Source organism: Oncorhynchus clarkii, chromosome 12 (genome assembly GCF_045791955.1).
Source record: "Oncorhynchus clarkii lewisi isolate Uvic-CL-2024 chromosome 12, UVic_Ocla_1.0, whole genome shotgun sequence".
Taxonomy (NCBI): Eukaryota; Metazoa; Chordata; class Actinopteri; order Salmoniformes; family Salmonidae; genus Oncorhynchus; species Oncorhynchus clarkii.
In genome coordinates, this window is record NC_092158.1 from 3,465,388 (window position 1) to 3,482,916 (window position 17,529).

General features: G+C 48.2%; 1 protein-coding gene across 2 annotated transcripts in view; it reads left to right on the plus strand.

The window, feature by feature from the left end:
* Positions 1-17,529, plus strand: part of LOC139422649 (PALM2 and AKAP2 fusion) — a 228,511-nt gene that overhangs the window by 102,740 nt on the left and 108,242 nt on the right. The window contains exons 5-7 of one of the 2 annotated variants that reach the window (XM_071173806.1): positions 9,205-9,319; positions 11,748-11,766; positions 14,253-14,414. In XM_071173806.1, coding sequence (XP_071029907.1) covers positions 9,205-9,319; positions 11,748-11,766; positions 14,253-14,414 — 296 coding nt within the window. Of the gene's footprint in view, positions 1-9,204; positions 9,320-11,747; positions 11,767-14,243; positions 14,415-17,529 lie in introns of both variants that reach the window. The other variant, XM_071173805.1, reaches the window with a different exon arrangement.

Consider the following 17,529-nt stretch of genomic DNA (forward strand, 5'->3'; position numbering starts at 1 on the left):
AGAGTGGGAGAGTGGAGGGAGAGTGGAGGGAGTGGAGGGAGAGAGGAGGGAGAGTGTAGGGAGAGTGGAGGGTGAGTGGAGGGAGAGTGGAGGGAGAGTGGGAGAGTCGAGGGAGAGTGGAGGGAGAGTGGAGGGAGAGTGGGAGAGAGGAGGGAGAGTTGAGGGAGAGTGGAGGGAGAGTGGAGGGAGAGTGGGAGAGAGGAGGGAGAGTCGAGGGAGAGTGGAGGGAGAGTGGAGGGAGAGTGGGAGAGAGGAGGGAGAGTCGAGGGAGAGTGGGAGAGAGGAGGGAGAGTCGAGGGAGAGTGGAGGGAGAGTGGAGGGAGAGTGGGAGAGAGGAGGGAGAGTCGAGGGAGAGTGGGGGGAGAGTGGAGGGAGAGTGGAGGGAGAGTGGAGGGAGAGTGGAGGGAGAGTGGGAGAGAGGAGGGAGAGTGGAGGGAGAGTGAGAGAGAGGAGGGAGAGTCGAGGGAGAGTGGAGGGAGAGTGGAGGGAGAGTGGGAGAGAGGAGGGAGAGTCGAGGGAGAGTGGGGGGAGAGTGGAGGGAGAGTGGAGGGAGCATAAAAAGTGAAAGTGAGAAAAAAAAAGGGGAGAGGGGGGAGAGAGGAAAGAGAGAACTTTGACCTCTGACCACAGAGAGGATGTTTGTGTTTTCAACACGGTGGTCTTTGTCGTGTTGTTATTGTTTGTGAGTTGTCTTTGACCATGTTTGTATTGACCAGGGGAGTTGAATTTATTTATTTATTTGTATGTATTTATTTAACTTCTAGACAAGTCAGTTAACAACAAATTCTTATTTACAATGACAGCCTACTCTGGCCAAACCTGGACGACGCTTGGCCAACTGTGAGCCACCTTATGGCACTCCCAATCATGGCCTTGTTCACGGGTGCAGATGTTGGTGTTGACCACGGGGGTGTAGATGTTGGTATTCACCACGGGGGTGTAGATGTTGGTATTGACCACGGGGGTGCAGATGTTGGTATTCACCACGGGGGTGTAGATGTTGGTATTGACCACGGGGGTGTAGATGTTGGTATTCACCACGGGGGTGTAGATGTTGGTATTGACCACGGGGGTGCAGATGTTGGTATTCACCATGGGGGTGTAGATGTTTGTATTCACCACGGGGGTGTAGATGTTGGTATTCACCACGGGGGTGTAGATGTTGGTATTGACCACGGGGGTGCAGATGTTGGTATTCACCATGGGGGTGTAGATGTTGGTATTGACCACGGAGGTGCAGATGTTGGTATTGACCACGGGGGTGCAGATGTTGGTATTGACCACGGGGGTGTAGATGTTGGTATTCACCACGGGGGTGTAGATGTTGGTATTGACCACGGAGGTGCAGATGTTGGTATTGACCACGGGGGTGCAGATGTTGGTATTGACCACGGGGGTGTAGATGTTGGTATTGACCACGGGGGTGCAGATGTTGGTATTGACCACGGGGGTGTAGATGTTGGTATTCACCACGGGGGTGCAGATGTTGGTATTCACCACGGGGGTGTAGATGTTGGTATTGACCACGGGGGTGCAGATGTTGGTATTCACCACGGGGGTGTAGATGTTGGTATTCACCACGGGGGTGCAGATGTTGGTATTCACCACGGGGGTGTAGATGTTGGTATTGACCACGGGGGTGCAGATGTTGGTATTGACCACGGGGGTGCAGATGTTGGTATTGACCACGGGGGTGTAGATTTTGGTATTCACCACGGGGGTGTAGATGTTGGTATTGACCACGGGGGTGTAGATGTTGGTATTGACCACGGGGGTGTAGATGTTGGTATTGACCACGGGGGTGCAGATGTTGGTATTGACCACGGGGTTGCAGATGTTGGTATTGACCACGGGGGTGTAGATTTTGGTATTCACCACGGGGGTGTAGATGTTGGTATTGACCACGGGGGTGTAGATGTTGGTATTGACCACGGGGGTGCAGATGTTGGTATTGGTTGGTATAGGTTGGTTGGCATAGGGCTCTGGTCTAAAGTAGTGTACTATATAAGGAATCGGGTTCTACAGGGCTCTGGTCTAAAGTAGTGTACTATATAAGGAATCGGGTTCTATAGGGCTCTGGTCTAAAGTAGTGTACTATATAGGGAATAAGGCTCTGGTCTATAATAATGCACTATATAGGGAATAGGTTTCTATTGGGCTCTGGTCTAAAGTAGTGCACTATATAGGGAATAGGGCTCTGGTCTATAGTAGTGCACTATATAGGGAATAGGGTGGACTAAGAGATGGAATCTTGGGAAGCCTCCTTGTTATTACTGACCATGGAACTTTTGAGGCATTCTAGAACCCTCTTGCACTATACAATGGCAGGAAATGACCAGGGAGGAGTCAGGGGGGGGTTCCTCTGAACGATGCTTCCTGATTGGCTAGCCAGCAAAAATAATAACCCAAACCCAGGTCCTCTGGGATAAATGGAATGTGTGTGTGTGTGTGTGTGTGTGTGTGTGTGTGTGTGTGTGTGTGTGTGTGTGTGTGTGTGTGTGTGTGTGTGTGTGTGTGTGTGTGTGTGTGTGTGTGTGTGTGTTTGTGTGTGTCGGAAGTCGGAAGTCGGAAGTTTACATACACCTTAGCCAAATACATTTAAACTTCGTTTTTCACAATTCCTGACATTTAATCCTAGTAAAAATCCCTATTTTAGGTGAGTTAGGATCACCACTTTATTTTAAGAATGGGTACCTGACAGAGCCTGAGAGGATCTGCAGAGAAGAATGGGAGAAACTCCCCAAATACAGGTCGGCCATGCTTGTAGCGTCATACCCAAGGAGACTGGAGGCTGTAATCGCTGCCAAAGGTGCTTCAACAAAGTACTGAGTAAAGGGTCTGAATACTTATGTACATGTAATATTTCATTCTTTTTTTTATACATTTGCAAAAATATCTAATAACCTGTTTTTGCTTGGTCATTATGGGGTGTTGTGTGTACTTTGAGGGAAAAAAACAATGTAATCCATTTTAGAATAAGGCTGTAACGTAACAAAACGTGGATAAAGAGAAGGGGTCTGAATACTTTCCGAAGGCTCTGTGCCTAGTTACTTATTGGTTGTAAACAACGGAACACGGACTGATGTGGCTTGGGGGCTTGGTGGTAGAACTGTTTAGAAGCCTCTTGGACCTAGACTTGGCCCTCCAGTACCGCTTGCTGTGCGGCCTCCCCCTGTCTAACAGGAGACCAGACAGGTAGAGGTTAAAACTGCTACAGCCTCCCCTGTCTAACAGGAGATCAGACAGGTAAAGGTTAAGACTGGTACAGAGGTAGAGGTTAAGACTGGTACAGCCTTCCCCTGTCTAACAGGAGACCAGACAGGTAGAGGTTAAGACTGGTACCGCCTCCCCCTGTCTAATAGGAGATCAGACAGGTAGAGGTTAAAACTGGTACAGCCTCCCCCTGTCTAACAGGAGATCAGACAGGTAAAGGTTAAGACTGGTACAGAGGTAGAGGTTAAGACTGGTACCGCCTCCCCCTGTCTAATAGGAGATCAGACAGGTAGAGGTTAAAACTGGTACAGCCTCCCCCTGTCTAACAGGAGATCAGACAGGTAAAGGTTAAGACTGGTACAGAGGTAGAGGTTAAGACTGGTACAGCCTTCCCCTGTCTAACAGGAGATCAGACAGGTAGAGGTTAAGACTGGTACAGAGGTAGAGGTTAAGACTGTACAGCCTCCCCCTGTCTAACAGGAGATCAGACAGGTAAAGGTTAAGACTGGTACAGAGGTAGAGGTTAAGACTGGTACAGCCTTCCCCTGTCTAACAGGAGACCAGACAGGTAGAGGTTAAGACTGGTACCGCCTCCCCCTGTCTAATAGGAGATCAGACAGGTAGAGGTTAAAACTGGTACAGCCTCCCCCTGTCTAACAGGAGATCAGACAGGTAAAGGTTAAGACTGGTACAGAGGTAGAGGTTAAGACTGGTACCGCCTCCCCCTGTCTAATAGGAGATCAGACAGGTAGAGGTTAAAACTGGTACAGCCTCCCCCTGTCTAACAGGAGATCAGACAGGTAAAGGTTAAGACTGGTACAGAGGTAGAGGTTAAGACTGTACAGCCTCCCCCTGTCTAACAGGAGATCAGACAGGTAAAGGTTAAGACTGGTACAGAGGTAGAGGTTAAGACTGGTACAGCCTTCCCCTGTCTAACAGGAGACCAGACAGGTAGAGGTTAAGACTGGTACCGCCTCCCCCTGTCTAATAGGAGATCAGACAGGTAGAGGTTAAAACTGGTACAGCCTCCCCCTGTCTAACAGGAGATCAGACAGGTAAAGGTTAAGACTGGTACAGAGGTAGAGGTTAAGACTGGTACAGCCTTCCCCTGTCTAACAGGAGATCAGACAGGTAGAGGTTAAGACTGGTACAGAGGTAGAGGTTAAGACTGTACAGCCTCCCCCTGTCTAACAGGAGATCAGACAGGTAGAGGTTAAAACTGGTACAGTCAGTACATGGTAGCCTGTCCTCCCCCAATTAAGGTGCCGCCAGCCTCCTGTGATTAAACTGTCATTTTATCTTATTCAACGTTTTGACTCCAAAGCGGAAGAGCGCAGGCCACGTAACATGTTTAGAGGCGCACCGAGGCGCAGGCGCTCCTATTACGCACAACCACAATGACGCGGGAATCAGACACACGGAACTCCGACATAAACCCGGGGTAAATGAGGAAAGGAAACCATACGTTGAATTAAATGAGTCTTGCGAACGTTCACGTGCACACGTGCACAATAAACATCGCGCCCCCCTCAGTATTGGATGGAATGATGAAATGCTCCCCAATTACTGGGGTATTGGATGGACCATAGATTTACCCCATGGGACCTATGCATTTAAACGTTTGAAAGCAACAGCCATCTTTCAACAAGAGAACAATGCGCTCTCCACTGGCTGGAGTTTGGTGAGTCTATGGTGGGTCTATGGTGGGTCTATGGTGGGTCTATGGTGAGTCTATGGTGGGTCTATGGTGGGTCTATGGTGGGTCTATGGTGGGTCTATGGTGGGTCTATGGTGGGTCTATACTGGGTCTATGGTGGGTCTATGGTGGGTCTATGGTGGGTCTATGGTGGGTCTATGGTGAGTCTATGGTGGGTCTATGGTGGGTCTATGGTGGGTCTATGGTGGGTCTATGGTGAGTCTATGGTGGGTCTATGGTGGGTCTATGGTGGGTCTATGGTGGGTCTATGGTGAGTCTATGGTGGGTCTATGGTGAGTCTATGGTGGGTCTATACTGTGTCTATAATGAGTCTATACTGAGTCTATGTTTTTTATTTATTTTTTTCCTTTATTTAACTAGGCAAGTCAGTTAAGAACAAATTCTTATTTTCAATGACGGCCTAGGAACAGTGGGTTAACTGCCTGTTCAGGGGCTGAACGACAGATTTGTACCTTGTCAGCTCGGGGGTTTGAACTTGCAACCTTCCGGTTACTAGTCCAACACTCTAACCACTAGGCTACCCTGCCGCTATACTGAGTCTATGGGGGGTCTATACTGAGTCTATGGTGGGTCTTTGGTGAGTCTATGGTGGGTCTACACTGAGTCTATGGTGGGTCTATGGTGAGTCTATACAGAGTCTATGGTGGGTCCAAGGTGGGTCTATACTGGGTCTATACTGAGTCTATGGTGGGTCTATGGTGGGTCCATGGTGGGTCTATACTGATTATGTGGTGGGTCTATGGTGGGTCTATACTGGGTCTATACTGGGTCTATACTGAATCTATGGTGGGTCTATGGTGGGTCTATACTGGGTGTATGATGGGTCTATGGTGGGTCTATACTGAGTCTATGGTGGGTCTATGGTGGGTATTTACTGAGTCTATGGTGGGTCTATGGTGGGTATTTACTGAGTCTATGGTGGGTCTATGGTGGGTATTTACTGAGTCTATGGTGGGTATTTACTGAGTCTATGGTGGGTATTTACTGAGTCTATGGTGGGTATTTACTGAGTCTATGGTGAGTCTATGGTGGGTCTATGGTGTGTGTTTACTGTGTCTATACTGGGTCTATGGTGGGTCTATACTGGGTCTATACTGAGTCTATGGTGGGTCTATACTGGGTCTATGGTGGGTCTGTACTGAGTCTATGGTGGGTCTATACTGGGTCTATGGTGGGTCTGTACTGAGTCTATGGTGGGTCTATACTGAGTCTATGGTGGGTCTATACTGGGTCTATACTGAGTCTATGGTGGGTCTATACTGAGTCTATTGTGAGTCTATACTGAGTCTATGGTGGGTATATGGTGGGTCTATCGTGGGTCTATACTGGGTCTATGGTGGGTCTATGGTGGGTCTATACTGAGTCTATGGTGGGTCTATGGTGGATCTATACTGAGTCTATGGTGGGTCTATACTGGGTCTATGGTGGGTCTGTACTGAGTCTATGGTGGGTCTATACTGGGTCTATGGTGGGTCTGTACTGAGTCTATGGTGGGTCTATACTGAGCCTATGGTGGGTCTATACTGAGTCTATGGTGGGTCTATACTGAGTCTATTTGGTGAGTCTATACTTAGTCTATGGTGGGTCTATACTGAGTCTATGGTGGGTCAATGGTGGATCTATACTGGGTCTATGGTGGGTCTGTACTGAGTCTATGGTGGGTCTATACTGGGTCTATGGTGGGTCTGTACTGAGTCTATGGTGGGTCTATACTGAGTCTATGGTGGGTCTATACTGAGTCTTTGGTGGGTCTATACTGAGTCTATGGTGAGTCTATACTTAGTCTATGGTGGGTCTATACTGAGTCTATGGTGGGTCAATGGTGGGTCTATACTGAGTCTATGGTGGGTCTTTGGTGAGTCTATGGTGGGTCTACACTGAGTCTATGGTGGGTCTATGGTGAGTCTATACAGAGTCTATGGTGGGTCCAAGGTGGGTCTATACTGGGTCTATACTGAGTCTATGGTGGGTCTATGGTGGGTCCATGGTGGGTCTATACTGATTATGTGGTGGGTCTATGGTGGGTCTATACTGGGTCTATACTGGGTCTATACTGAATCTATGGTGGGTCTATGGTGGGTCTATACTGGGTGTATGATGGGTCTATGGTGGGTCTATACTGGGTCTATACTGAGTCTATGGTGGGTCTATGGTGGGTCCATGGTGGGTCTATACTGATTATGTGGTGGGTCTATGGTGGGTCTATACTGGGTCTATACTGGGTCTATACTGAATCTATGGTGGGTCTATGGTGGGTCTATACTGGGTGTATGATGGGTCTATGGTGGGTCTATACTGAGTCTATGGTGGGTCTATGGTGGGTATTTACTGAGTCTATGGTGGGTCTATGGTGGGTATTTACTGAGTCTATGGTGGGTCTATGGTGGGTATTTACTGAGTCTATGGTGGGTATTTACTAAGTCTATGGTGGGTATTTACTGAGTCTATGGTGGGTATTTACTGAGTCTATGGTGAGTCTATGGTGGGTCTATGGTGTGTGTTTACTGTGTCTATACTGGGTCTATGGTGGGTCTATACTGGGTCTATACTGAGTCTATGGTGGGTCTATACTGGGTCTATGGTGGGTCTGTACTGAGTCTATGGTGGGTCTATACTGGGTCTATGGTGGGTCTGTACTGAGTCTATGGTGGGTCTATACTGAGTCTATGGTGGGTCTATACTGGGTCTATACTGAGTCTATGGTGGGTCTATACTGAGTCTATTGTGAGTCTATACTGAGTCTATGGTGGGTATATGGTGGGTCTATCGTGGGTCTATACTGGGTCTATGGTGGGTCTATGGTGGGTCTATACTGAGTCTATGGTGGGTCTATGGTGGATCTATACTGAGTCTATGGTGGGTCTATACTGGGTCTATGGTGGGTCTGTACTGAGTCTATGGTGGGTCTATACTGGGTCTATGGTGGGTCTGTACTGAGTCTATGGTGGGTCTATACTGAGCCTATGGTGGGTCTATACTGAGTCTATGGTGGGTCTATACTGAGTCTATTTGGTGAGTCTATACTTAGTCTATGGTGGGTCTATACTGAGTCTATGGTGGGTCAATGGTGGATCTATACTGGGTCTATGGTGGGTCTGTACTGAGTCTATGGTGGGTCTATACTGGGTCTATGGTGGGTCTGTACTGAGTCTATGGTGGGTCTATACTGAGTCTATGGTGGGTCTATACTGAGTCTTTGGTGGGTCTATACTGAGTCTATGGTGAGTCTATACTTAGTCTATGGTGGGTCTATACTGAGTCTATGGTGGGTCAATGGTGGATCTATACTGAGTCTATGGTGGATCTATACTGAGTCTATGGTGGGTCTATACTGGGTCTATGGTGGGTCTATACTCAGTCTATGGTGGGTCTATGGTGGATCTATACTGAGTCTATGGTGGATCTATACTGAGTCTATGGTGGGTCTATACTCGGTCTACGGTGGGTCTGTACTGAGTCTATGGTGGGTCTATACTGAGTCTATTGTGGGTCTGTACTGAGTCTATGGTGGGTCTATACTGAGTCTATGGTGGGTCTGTACTGAGTCTATGGTGGGTCTATACTGAGTCTATGGTGGGTCTGTACTGAGTCTATGGTGGGTCTATACTGAGTCTATGGTGGGTCTATACTGAGTCTATGGTGGGTCTACGGTGGGTCTATGGTGGGTCTATGGTGTGTCTACATCTTCGTCACAGTAATAACTAATTTTAAACAAATTCCAATCAAAGTCATTACCAGTTAGGAGTGGCAGCTTTACACCAATTACCAGAAAGGCGTGGCCAATTTACACCAATCAGAGCCATTTCCAGAAAGGAGTGGCAGCTTTACACCAATCAGAGCCATTACCAGAAAGGTGTGGCCAAGTTACACCAATCAGAGCCATTACCAGAAAGGACTCCTGCTCATACTAACGCCACGTCACCATGTGTTGCTGTTCCATTGTTCCACACTGGATTTGGAGGAACAGAGAATGTGTTGTGTTTCTTCCTAACATGGTGGATTTTACCTTAACGAGGTCCGGAGCCTACTGCTTTTCTGTCCTACTTCATCATTCATGTCAAACAGCTGGTGTCCCAGGTCTAAATCAGTCCCTGATTAGAGGGGAACAATGACAAAAGGGTGGAACTGGCTTCAAGGTCCAGAGTTGAGTTTGACCCAACAAAAATACCAAGCCACTCATACGAAAGAGTTGCAGTTAAAATCCTTTATTTGATCCATTTAGGATGATTAAAAATGTTTTTTTTCATGGTTTCTTTTTTGTTCTTTCATTGTAGGTTGGAGTCAGAGATTGGTCTGTTGGAGAGCGAGGAGTGTCAGATCTCAGCTAAAGAACAGATGCTCAGAGAGAGACTGAAGAAGACTGAGAGGTCCATAGAAGACCTACAGAAAGTAAGAGAATATTCATCTACACAGAGAGAGAGAGAGAGAGAACATTCATCTACACAGAGAGAGAAAAAACATTAATCTACACAGAGAGAGCGAGAACATTCATCTACACAGAGAGAGCGAGAACATTCATCAACACAGAGAGAGAGAACATTCATCTACACGCAGAGAGATAGAGAACATTAATCTACACAGAGAGAGAAAGCGAGAGAGACAGAACATTCATCTACACAGAGCGAGAGAGAACATTCATCTACACAGAGAGAGTGAACATTCATCTACACAGAGAGAGAGAACATTCATCTACACAGATAGAGAGAGAACATTCATCTACACAGAGAGATAGAGAAGAGAGAACATACACAGAGAGAGAGAGAGAACAGTCATCTACACAGAGAGAGTGAGAACATTCATCTACACAGAGAGTGAGAACATTCATTTACACAGAGAGAGAGAAAATTCATCTACACAGAGAGAGAGAGAACATTAATCTACACAGAGAGAGGGAGAGAACATTCATCTACACAGAAAGAGAGAGAGAGAGAGAACATTCATATACAGAGAGAGTGAGAGAACATACAGAGAGAGAGAGAGAACAGTCATCTACAGAGAGAGAGAGAACATTCATCTACACAGAGAGAGAGAACATTCATCTACACAGAGAGAAAGAGAGAACATTCATCTACACAGAGAGATAGAGAAGAGAGAACATACACACAGAGAGAGGGAGAACAGTCATCTACACAGAGAGAGCGAGAACATTCATCTAAACAGAGAGAGAGAACATTCATCTACACATAGAGAGAGAACATTCATCTACACAGAGAGAGAGAGAACATTCATCTACACAGAGAGTGAGAACATTCATCTACACAGAGAGAGAACATTCATCTACACAGAGCGAGAGAACATTAATCTACATATAGAGAGCGAGAACATTCATCAAAGCAGCGAGAGAGACCATTCATCTACACAGAGAGCGAGATAGATAACATTCATCTACACAGAGAGAGAGAACATTCATCTACACGCAGAGAGAGAGATAGAGAGAGAGAATTCATCTACACAGAGAGAGAAAGAGAGAGAGACAGGACATTCATCTACACAGAGAGAGAGAGAAAGATAACATTCATCTACACAGAGAGACAGAGAGAACATTCATCTACACAGAGTGAACATTCATCTACACAGAGAGAGAAAGAGAGAGAGACAGAACATTCGTCTACACAGAGAGAGAGAAAATTAATCTACACAGAGAGAGAGAGAGAACATTAATCTACACAGAGAGAGGGAGATAACATTCATCTACACAGAGAGAGAACATTCATCTACACGCAGAGAGAGAGAGAGAGAGAACATTCATCTACACACAGAGAGAGAGAGAGAGAACATTCATCTACACAGAGAGAGAAAGAGAGAGAGACAGAACATTCATCTACACAGAGAGAGAGAGAGAACATTCATCTACACGAAGAGAGAGAGAGAACATTCATCTACACAGAGAGCGAGAGAGAGATAACATTCACCTACACAGAGAGAGAGAGAACATTAATCTACACAGAGAGAGGGAGAGAACATTCATCTTCACAGAGAGAGAGAGAGAACATTCATCTACACAGAGAGATAGAGAAGAGAGAACATACACAGAGAGAGAGAGAGAGAGAACAGTCATCTACACAGAGAGAGCGAGAACATTCATCTACACAGAGAGAGAGAACATTCATCAACACAGAGAGAGAGAGAACATTAATCTACACAGAGCGAGATAACATTCATCTACACAGAGAGAACATTCATCTACACGGAGAAAGAGAGAACATTCATCTACACAGAGAGAGAGAGAGAGAGAGAGAGAACAGTCATCTACACAGAGAGAGAACATTCGTCTACACAGAGAGAACATGCATTACTCTACACAGAGAAAGAGAACATTCATCTACACAGAGAGAGAGTTCATTCATCTACACAGAGAGAGAACATTCATCTACATAGATAGAGAGGACATTCATCTACACAGAGAGAGAGAGAACATTCATTACTCTACACAGATAAAGAGAACATTCATCTACACAGAGAGAGAACATTCATCTACACAGAGAGAGAGAGAACATTCATCTGCACAGAGAGAAAGAGAACATTCATCTACACAGATAGAGAACATTCATTACTCTACACAGAGAAAGAGAACATTCATCTACACAGAGAGAGAGAGAACATTCATTACTCTACACAGAGAAAGAGAACATTAATCTACAGAGAGAGAGAGAGAACATTCATTACTCTACACAGAGAAAGAGAGTTCACATTCATTACTCTACACAGAAAAATAGAGAACATTCATTACTCTACACAGAAAAAGAGAACATTCATTACTCAACACAACGCAATCTTTAACGTCTTCTCGTCCTGTCTGTGTTTCTTGTCTTTCCAGAGTCTTCAGAATGAACATGGTGAGTGACAATATACAGTATCTAAATACTATTGAATAAACATGGTGAGTGATCTATTATCTACATACTATTGATCGTTATTAATTGATTAATAGATTGGTTTTCATTAACATTATTTTCCAATGTTGTTATAGCCATGGTTATTCAATTAAGGTCACGACCAACAGCTCGACATGCCTCTGAAATACCTCTTTGTACTAGCAAGCTCCCTCTATATACACACACAGTCACACTGCCTCTACACACACTACACATGCTAGACAAGCTTTACACATGCTACACATTAGCACACATGCTAAACAAACTCCTAGCCATTGAAGTGGAGACTCTCCACCCACAGTCCTACTGGCTGTGTGCTTTAAAGGTTTCCCACACTACTCCTCTCTCACTCTCTGCATCTCCCTATCTCTCTCTACTCTCTCCATCTCTCTCTGCATCTCCCTATCTCTCTCTACTCTCTCCATCTCTCTCTGCATCTCCCTGTCTCTCTCTACTCTCTCCCTCTCTCTCTGCATCTCCCTATCTCTCTCTACTCTCTCCATCTCTCTCTGCATCTCCCCATCTCTCTCTGTATCTCCCTATCTCTCTCTACTCTCTCCCTCTCTCTCTGCATCTCCCTATCTCTCTCTGCATCTCCCTATCTCTCTCTACTCTCTCCCTCTCTCTCTACTCTCTCTCTACTCAATTCAATTCAATTCAATTCAAGGGCTTTATTGGCATGGGAAACATGTGTTAACATTGCCAAAGCAAGTGAGGTAGACAACATACAAAGTGAATATATAAAGTGAAAAACAACAAAAATTAACAGTAAACATTACACATACAGAGGTTTCAAAACAGTAAAGACATTACAAATGTCATATTATATATATATACAGTGTTTTAACAATGTTCAAATGGTTAAAGGACACAAGATAAAATAAATAAGCATAAATATGGGTTGTATTTACAATGGTGTGTGTTCTTCACTGGTTGCCCTTTTCTCGTGGCAACAGGTCACAAATCTTGCTGCTGTGATGGCACACTGTGGAATTTCACCCAGTAGATATGGGAGTTTTTCAAAATTGGATTTGTTTTCGAATTCTTTGTGGATCTGTGTAATCTGAGGGAAATATGTCTCTCTAATATGGTCATTCATTGGGCAGGAGGTTAGGAAGTGCAGCTCAGTTTCCTCCTCATTTTGTGGGCAGTGAGCACATAGCCTGTCTTCTCTTGAGAGCCATGTCTGCCTACAGCGGCCTTTCTCAATAGCAAGGCTATGCTCTCTGAGTCTGTACATAGTCAAAGCTTTCCTTAATTTTGGGTCAGTCACAGTGGTCAGGTATTCTGCCGCCCTGTACTCTCTGTGTACAATAGCATTCTAGTTTGCTCTGTTTTTTTTGTTAATTCTTTCCAAGGTGTCAAGTAATTATCTTTTTGTTTTCTCATGATTTGGTTGGGTCTAATTGTGTTGTTGTCCTGGGGCTCTGTAGGGTGTGTTTGTGTTTGTGAACAGAGCCCCACGACCAGCTTGCTTAGGGGACTCTTCTCCAGGTTCATCTCTCTGTAGGTGATGGCTTTGCTACTCTCTCCCTATCTCCCTCTGCACTCTCCCTCTCTACTCTCTCCCTATCTCACTCTGCTCTCTCTCACACTCTCTACTCTCTACCTACCTCCCTCTGCTCTCTCCCTCTCTACTCTCTCCCTCTTTCGCTTTGCTCTCCCTCTCTACTCTCTCCCTATCTCCCTCTGCTCTCTCCCTCTCTTCTCTCCCTCTGCTCTCATCCTCTGCTCTCTCCCTCTGCTCTCTCCTCTCATCCTGTCTCCCTCTGCCCTCTCCCTCTCTACTCTCATCCTGTCTCCCTCTGCTCTCTCTCTCTCTACTGTCTCCCTTCTCTACTCTCTCCCTATCTCCCTCTACCTTCTGTCCCTTTACTCTGTCTCTCTCTCTGCTCTCTCTTCTGTAATGTTCTCTCTGTGTCTCTCTCTCTCTCTCTGCTCTCTCTTCTGTACTTCTCTCTCTCTCTCTCTCTCTCTCTCTCTCTCTGCCACAATAGCCTCTTGGATCGATTCCCACCTGCCTCAGCGGTACTATTGAGTGCTCCAACATAAGACAGTAGCCCTGTACTTTGTTCACCCTGATCCACCTATTCACAGGGAATCCCCCCAACCCAGGGCCGCTTTGATCCCCTCTAATACTCCTCTCTACACATTCTGCTGAACGTAGCACTGGACTGGGGGAATGAAGAGAAAGAGTTACAGAGGGAGGGGGGAGTGAAAGAGAGGGAGGGGAGAGAGGGATACACAGAGGGAGGGAGGGAGGGAGGGAAGAGATGGGGGGCATAGAGAGAGGATGGGTGACAGACAGTGGGTGGAGGGACAGAGAGAGAGACATAGAGTGTGTGTTGGGGGTGGGGGTTAGGGTGATGACGGGGAGGGGGTAATGCAGGCGTGTGGTGGCCAGGGGATCCAGTCTGACTTCCTCTCCTGCTCTCCGCCCCAACCAGATGCTGTGAGTAACGCCTGTCCCCAGCTCCCCAACCAGCTCCCCAACCAGCTCCCCGACCAGCTCCCCAACAAGCCGGACATCAGAGACTCCTCCACCACCTCTCCTCACCAGGCCCCAGCCTCAGCAGCACCTGCCTCTGGTGAGCACCCAAGGAAACCTGGTAAGTGCTGTGGAGTGGGGGGGGGGGGGGGGGGGGGGTATTGAGGCTTGTTGAACTGGAGCCAAGAGAGGAGAGGACAGGACCAGGGGTGGTAGCTAGGATGGGACCAGGGGAGGTAGCTAGGACAGGACCAGGGGTGGTAGCTAGGACAGGACCAGGGGTGGTAGCTAGGACAGGACCAGGGGTGGTGGAGAGGAGGACCAGGGGTAGTAGCTAGGACAGGACCAGGGGTGGTAGCTAGGACAGGACCAGGGGTGGTAGCTAGGACGGGACCAGGGGTGGTAGCTAGGACAGGACCAGGGGTGGTAGCTAGGACAGGACCAGGGGTGGTAGAGAGGAGGACCAGGGGTGGTAGCTAGGACAGGACCAGGGGTGGTAGCTAGGACAGGACCAGGGGTGGTAGCTAGGACAGGACCAGGGGTGGTAGAGAGGAGGACCAGGGGTGGTAGCTAGGACAGGACCAGGGGTGGTAGCTAGGACAGGACCAGGGGTGGTAGAGAGGAGGACCAGGGGTGGTAGCTAGGACAGGACCAGGGGTGGTAGCTAGGACAGGACCAGGGGTGTTAGAGAGGAGGACCAGGGGTGGTAGCTAGGACAGGACCAGGGGTGGTAGCTAGGACAGGACCATTGGTGGTAGAGAGGAGGACCAGGGGTGGTAGCTAGGACAGGACCAGGGGTGGTAGAGAGGAGGACCAGGGCTGGTAGCTAGGACAGGACCAGGGGTGGTAGAGAGGAGGACCAGGGGTGGTAGCTAGGAGGACCAGGGGTGGTAGCTAGGACAGGACCAGGGGTGGTAGAGAGGAGGACCAGGGGTGGTAGCTAGGACAGGACCAGGGGTGGTAGCTAGGACAGGACCAGGGGTGGTAGCTAGGACGGGACCAGGGGTGGTAGCTAGGACAGGACCAGGGGTGGTAGAGAGGAGGACCAGGGGTGGTAGCTAGGACAGGACCAGGGGTGGTAGCTAGGACAGGACCAGGGGTGGTAGCTAGGACAGGACCAGGGGTGGTAGAGAGGAGGACCAGGGGTGGTAGCTAGGACAGGACCAGGGGTGGTAGCTAGGACAGGACCAGGGGTGGTAGCTAGGACAGGACCAGGGGTGGTAGAGAGGAGGACCAGGGGTGGTAGCTAGGACAGGACCAGGGGTGGTAGCTAGGACAGGACCAGGGGTGGTAGAGAGGAGGACTAGGGGTGGTAGCTAGGACAGGACCAGGGGTGGTAGCTAGGACAGGACCAGGGGTGGTAGAGAGGAGGACCAGGGGTGGTAGCTAGGACAGGACCAGGGGTGGTAGCTAGGACAGGACCATTGGTGGTAGAGAGGAGGACCAGGGGTGGTAGCTAGGACAGGACCAGGGGTGGTAGAGAGGAGGACCAGGGCTGGTAGCTAGGACAGGACCAGGGGTGGTAGAGAGGAGGACCAGGGGTGGTAGCTAGGACAGGACCAGGGGTGGTAGCTAGGACAGGACCAGGGGTGGGAGAGAGGAGGACCAGGGGTGGTAGAGAGGACAGGACCAGGGGTGGTAGAGAGGACAAGAACAGGGGTGGTAGAGAGGAGGACCAGGGGTGGTAGCTAGGACAGGACCAGGGGTGGTAGCTAGGACAGGACCAGGGGTGGGAGCTAGGAGGAGCAGGGGTGGTAGAGAGGAGGAACCAGGGGTAGTAGTGAGGACAGGACCAGGTGTGGTAGCTAGGACAGGACCAGGTGTGGTAGCTAGGACAGGACCAGGGGTGGTAGCTAGGACAGGACCAGGGGTGGTAGCTAGGACGGGACCAGGGGTGGTAGCTAGGACAGGACCAGGGGTGGTAGAGAGGACAGGACCAGGGGTGGTAGCTAGGAGGACCAGGGGTGGTAGAGAGGAGGACCAGGGATGGAGGGATAGAGCCCCGATCCAGAGACAGCTAACGCTGTGATACAACCAACCACACACATGACAAACACACACCACACTCACAACAAACACGAAAAAACACACACAACATACACACAGCACAGTTGTGCAGCCTTAAAGGGCCAGCAGTGATACAGTAACAACACACTCCCTAGTTGAGAGAACAACACACTCCCTAGTTGAGAGAACAACACACTCCCTAGTTGAGAGAACAACACACTCCCTAGTTGAGAGAACAACACTCTCCCTAGTTGAGAGAACAACACACTCCCTAGTTGAGAGAACAACACACTCCCTAGTTGAGAGAACAACACACTCCCTAGTTGAGAGAACAACACACTCCCTAGCTGAGAGAACATCACACTCCCTAGCTGAGAGAACAACACACTCCCTAGCTGAGAGAACAACACACTCCCTAGTTGAGAGAACAATACACTCCCTAGTTGAGAGAACAACACACTCCTTAGCTGAGAGAACAACACACTCCCTAGCTGAGAGAACAACACACTCCCTAGCTGAGAGAACAACACACTCCCTAGCTGAGAGAACAACACACTCCCTAGTTGAGAGAACAACACACTCCCTAGTTGAGAGAACAACACACTCCTTAGCTGAGAGAACAACACACTCCCTAGCTGAGAGAACAACACACTCCCTAGTTGAGAGAACACACTCCTTAGCTGAGAGAACAACACACTCCCTAGTTGAGAGAACAACACACTCCCTAGTTGAGAGAACAACACACTCCCTAGTTGAGGGAACAACACAATCCCTAGCTGAGAGAACAACACACTCCCTAGCTGAGAGAACAACACACTCCCTAGTTGAGAGAACAACACACTCCCTAGCTGAGAGAACAACACACTCCCTAGTTGAGAGAACACACTCCTTAGCTGAGAGAACAACACACTCCCTAGTTGAGAGAACAACACTCTCCCTAGCTGAGAGAACAACACACTCCCTAGTTGAGAGAACAACACACTCCCTAGTTGAGAGAACAACACACTCCCTAGTTGAGAGAACAACGGGGAACAACTTCATAGAGCACTCTGCTCATGTCAGCTCAGAGTAGGAGCCGAGCGAAGAGACAGATAGGGGGAACGAGAGACGGAAGGAGAGACAAGAACTTTACCACACCAGTTGATCTGGGGTTATAACACATTAAAACTGGAGATACCCTGGGACTGGTTATAACACATTACAACTGGAGATGCCCTGGGACTGGACTG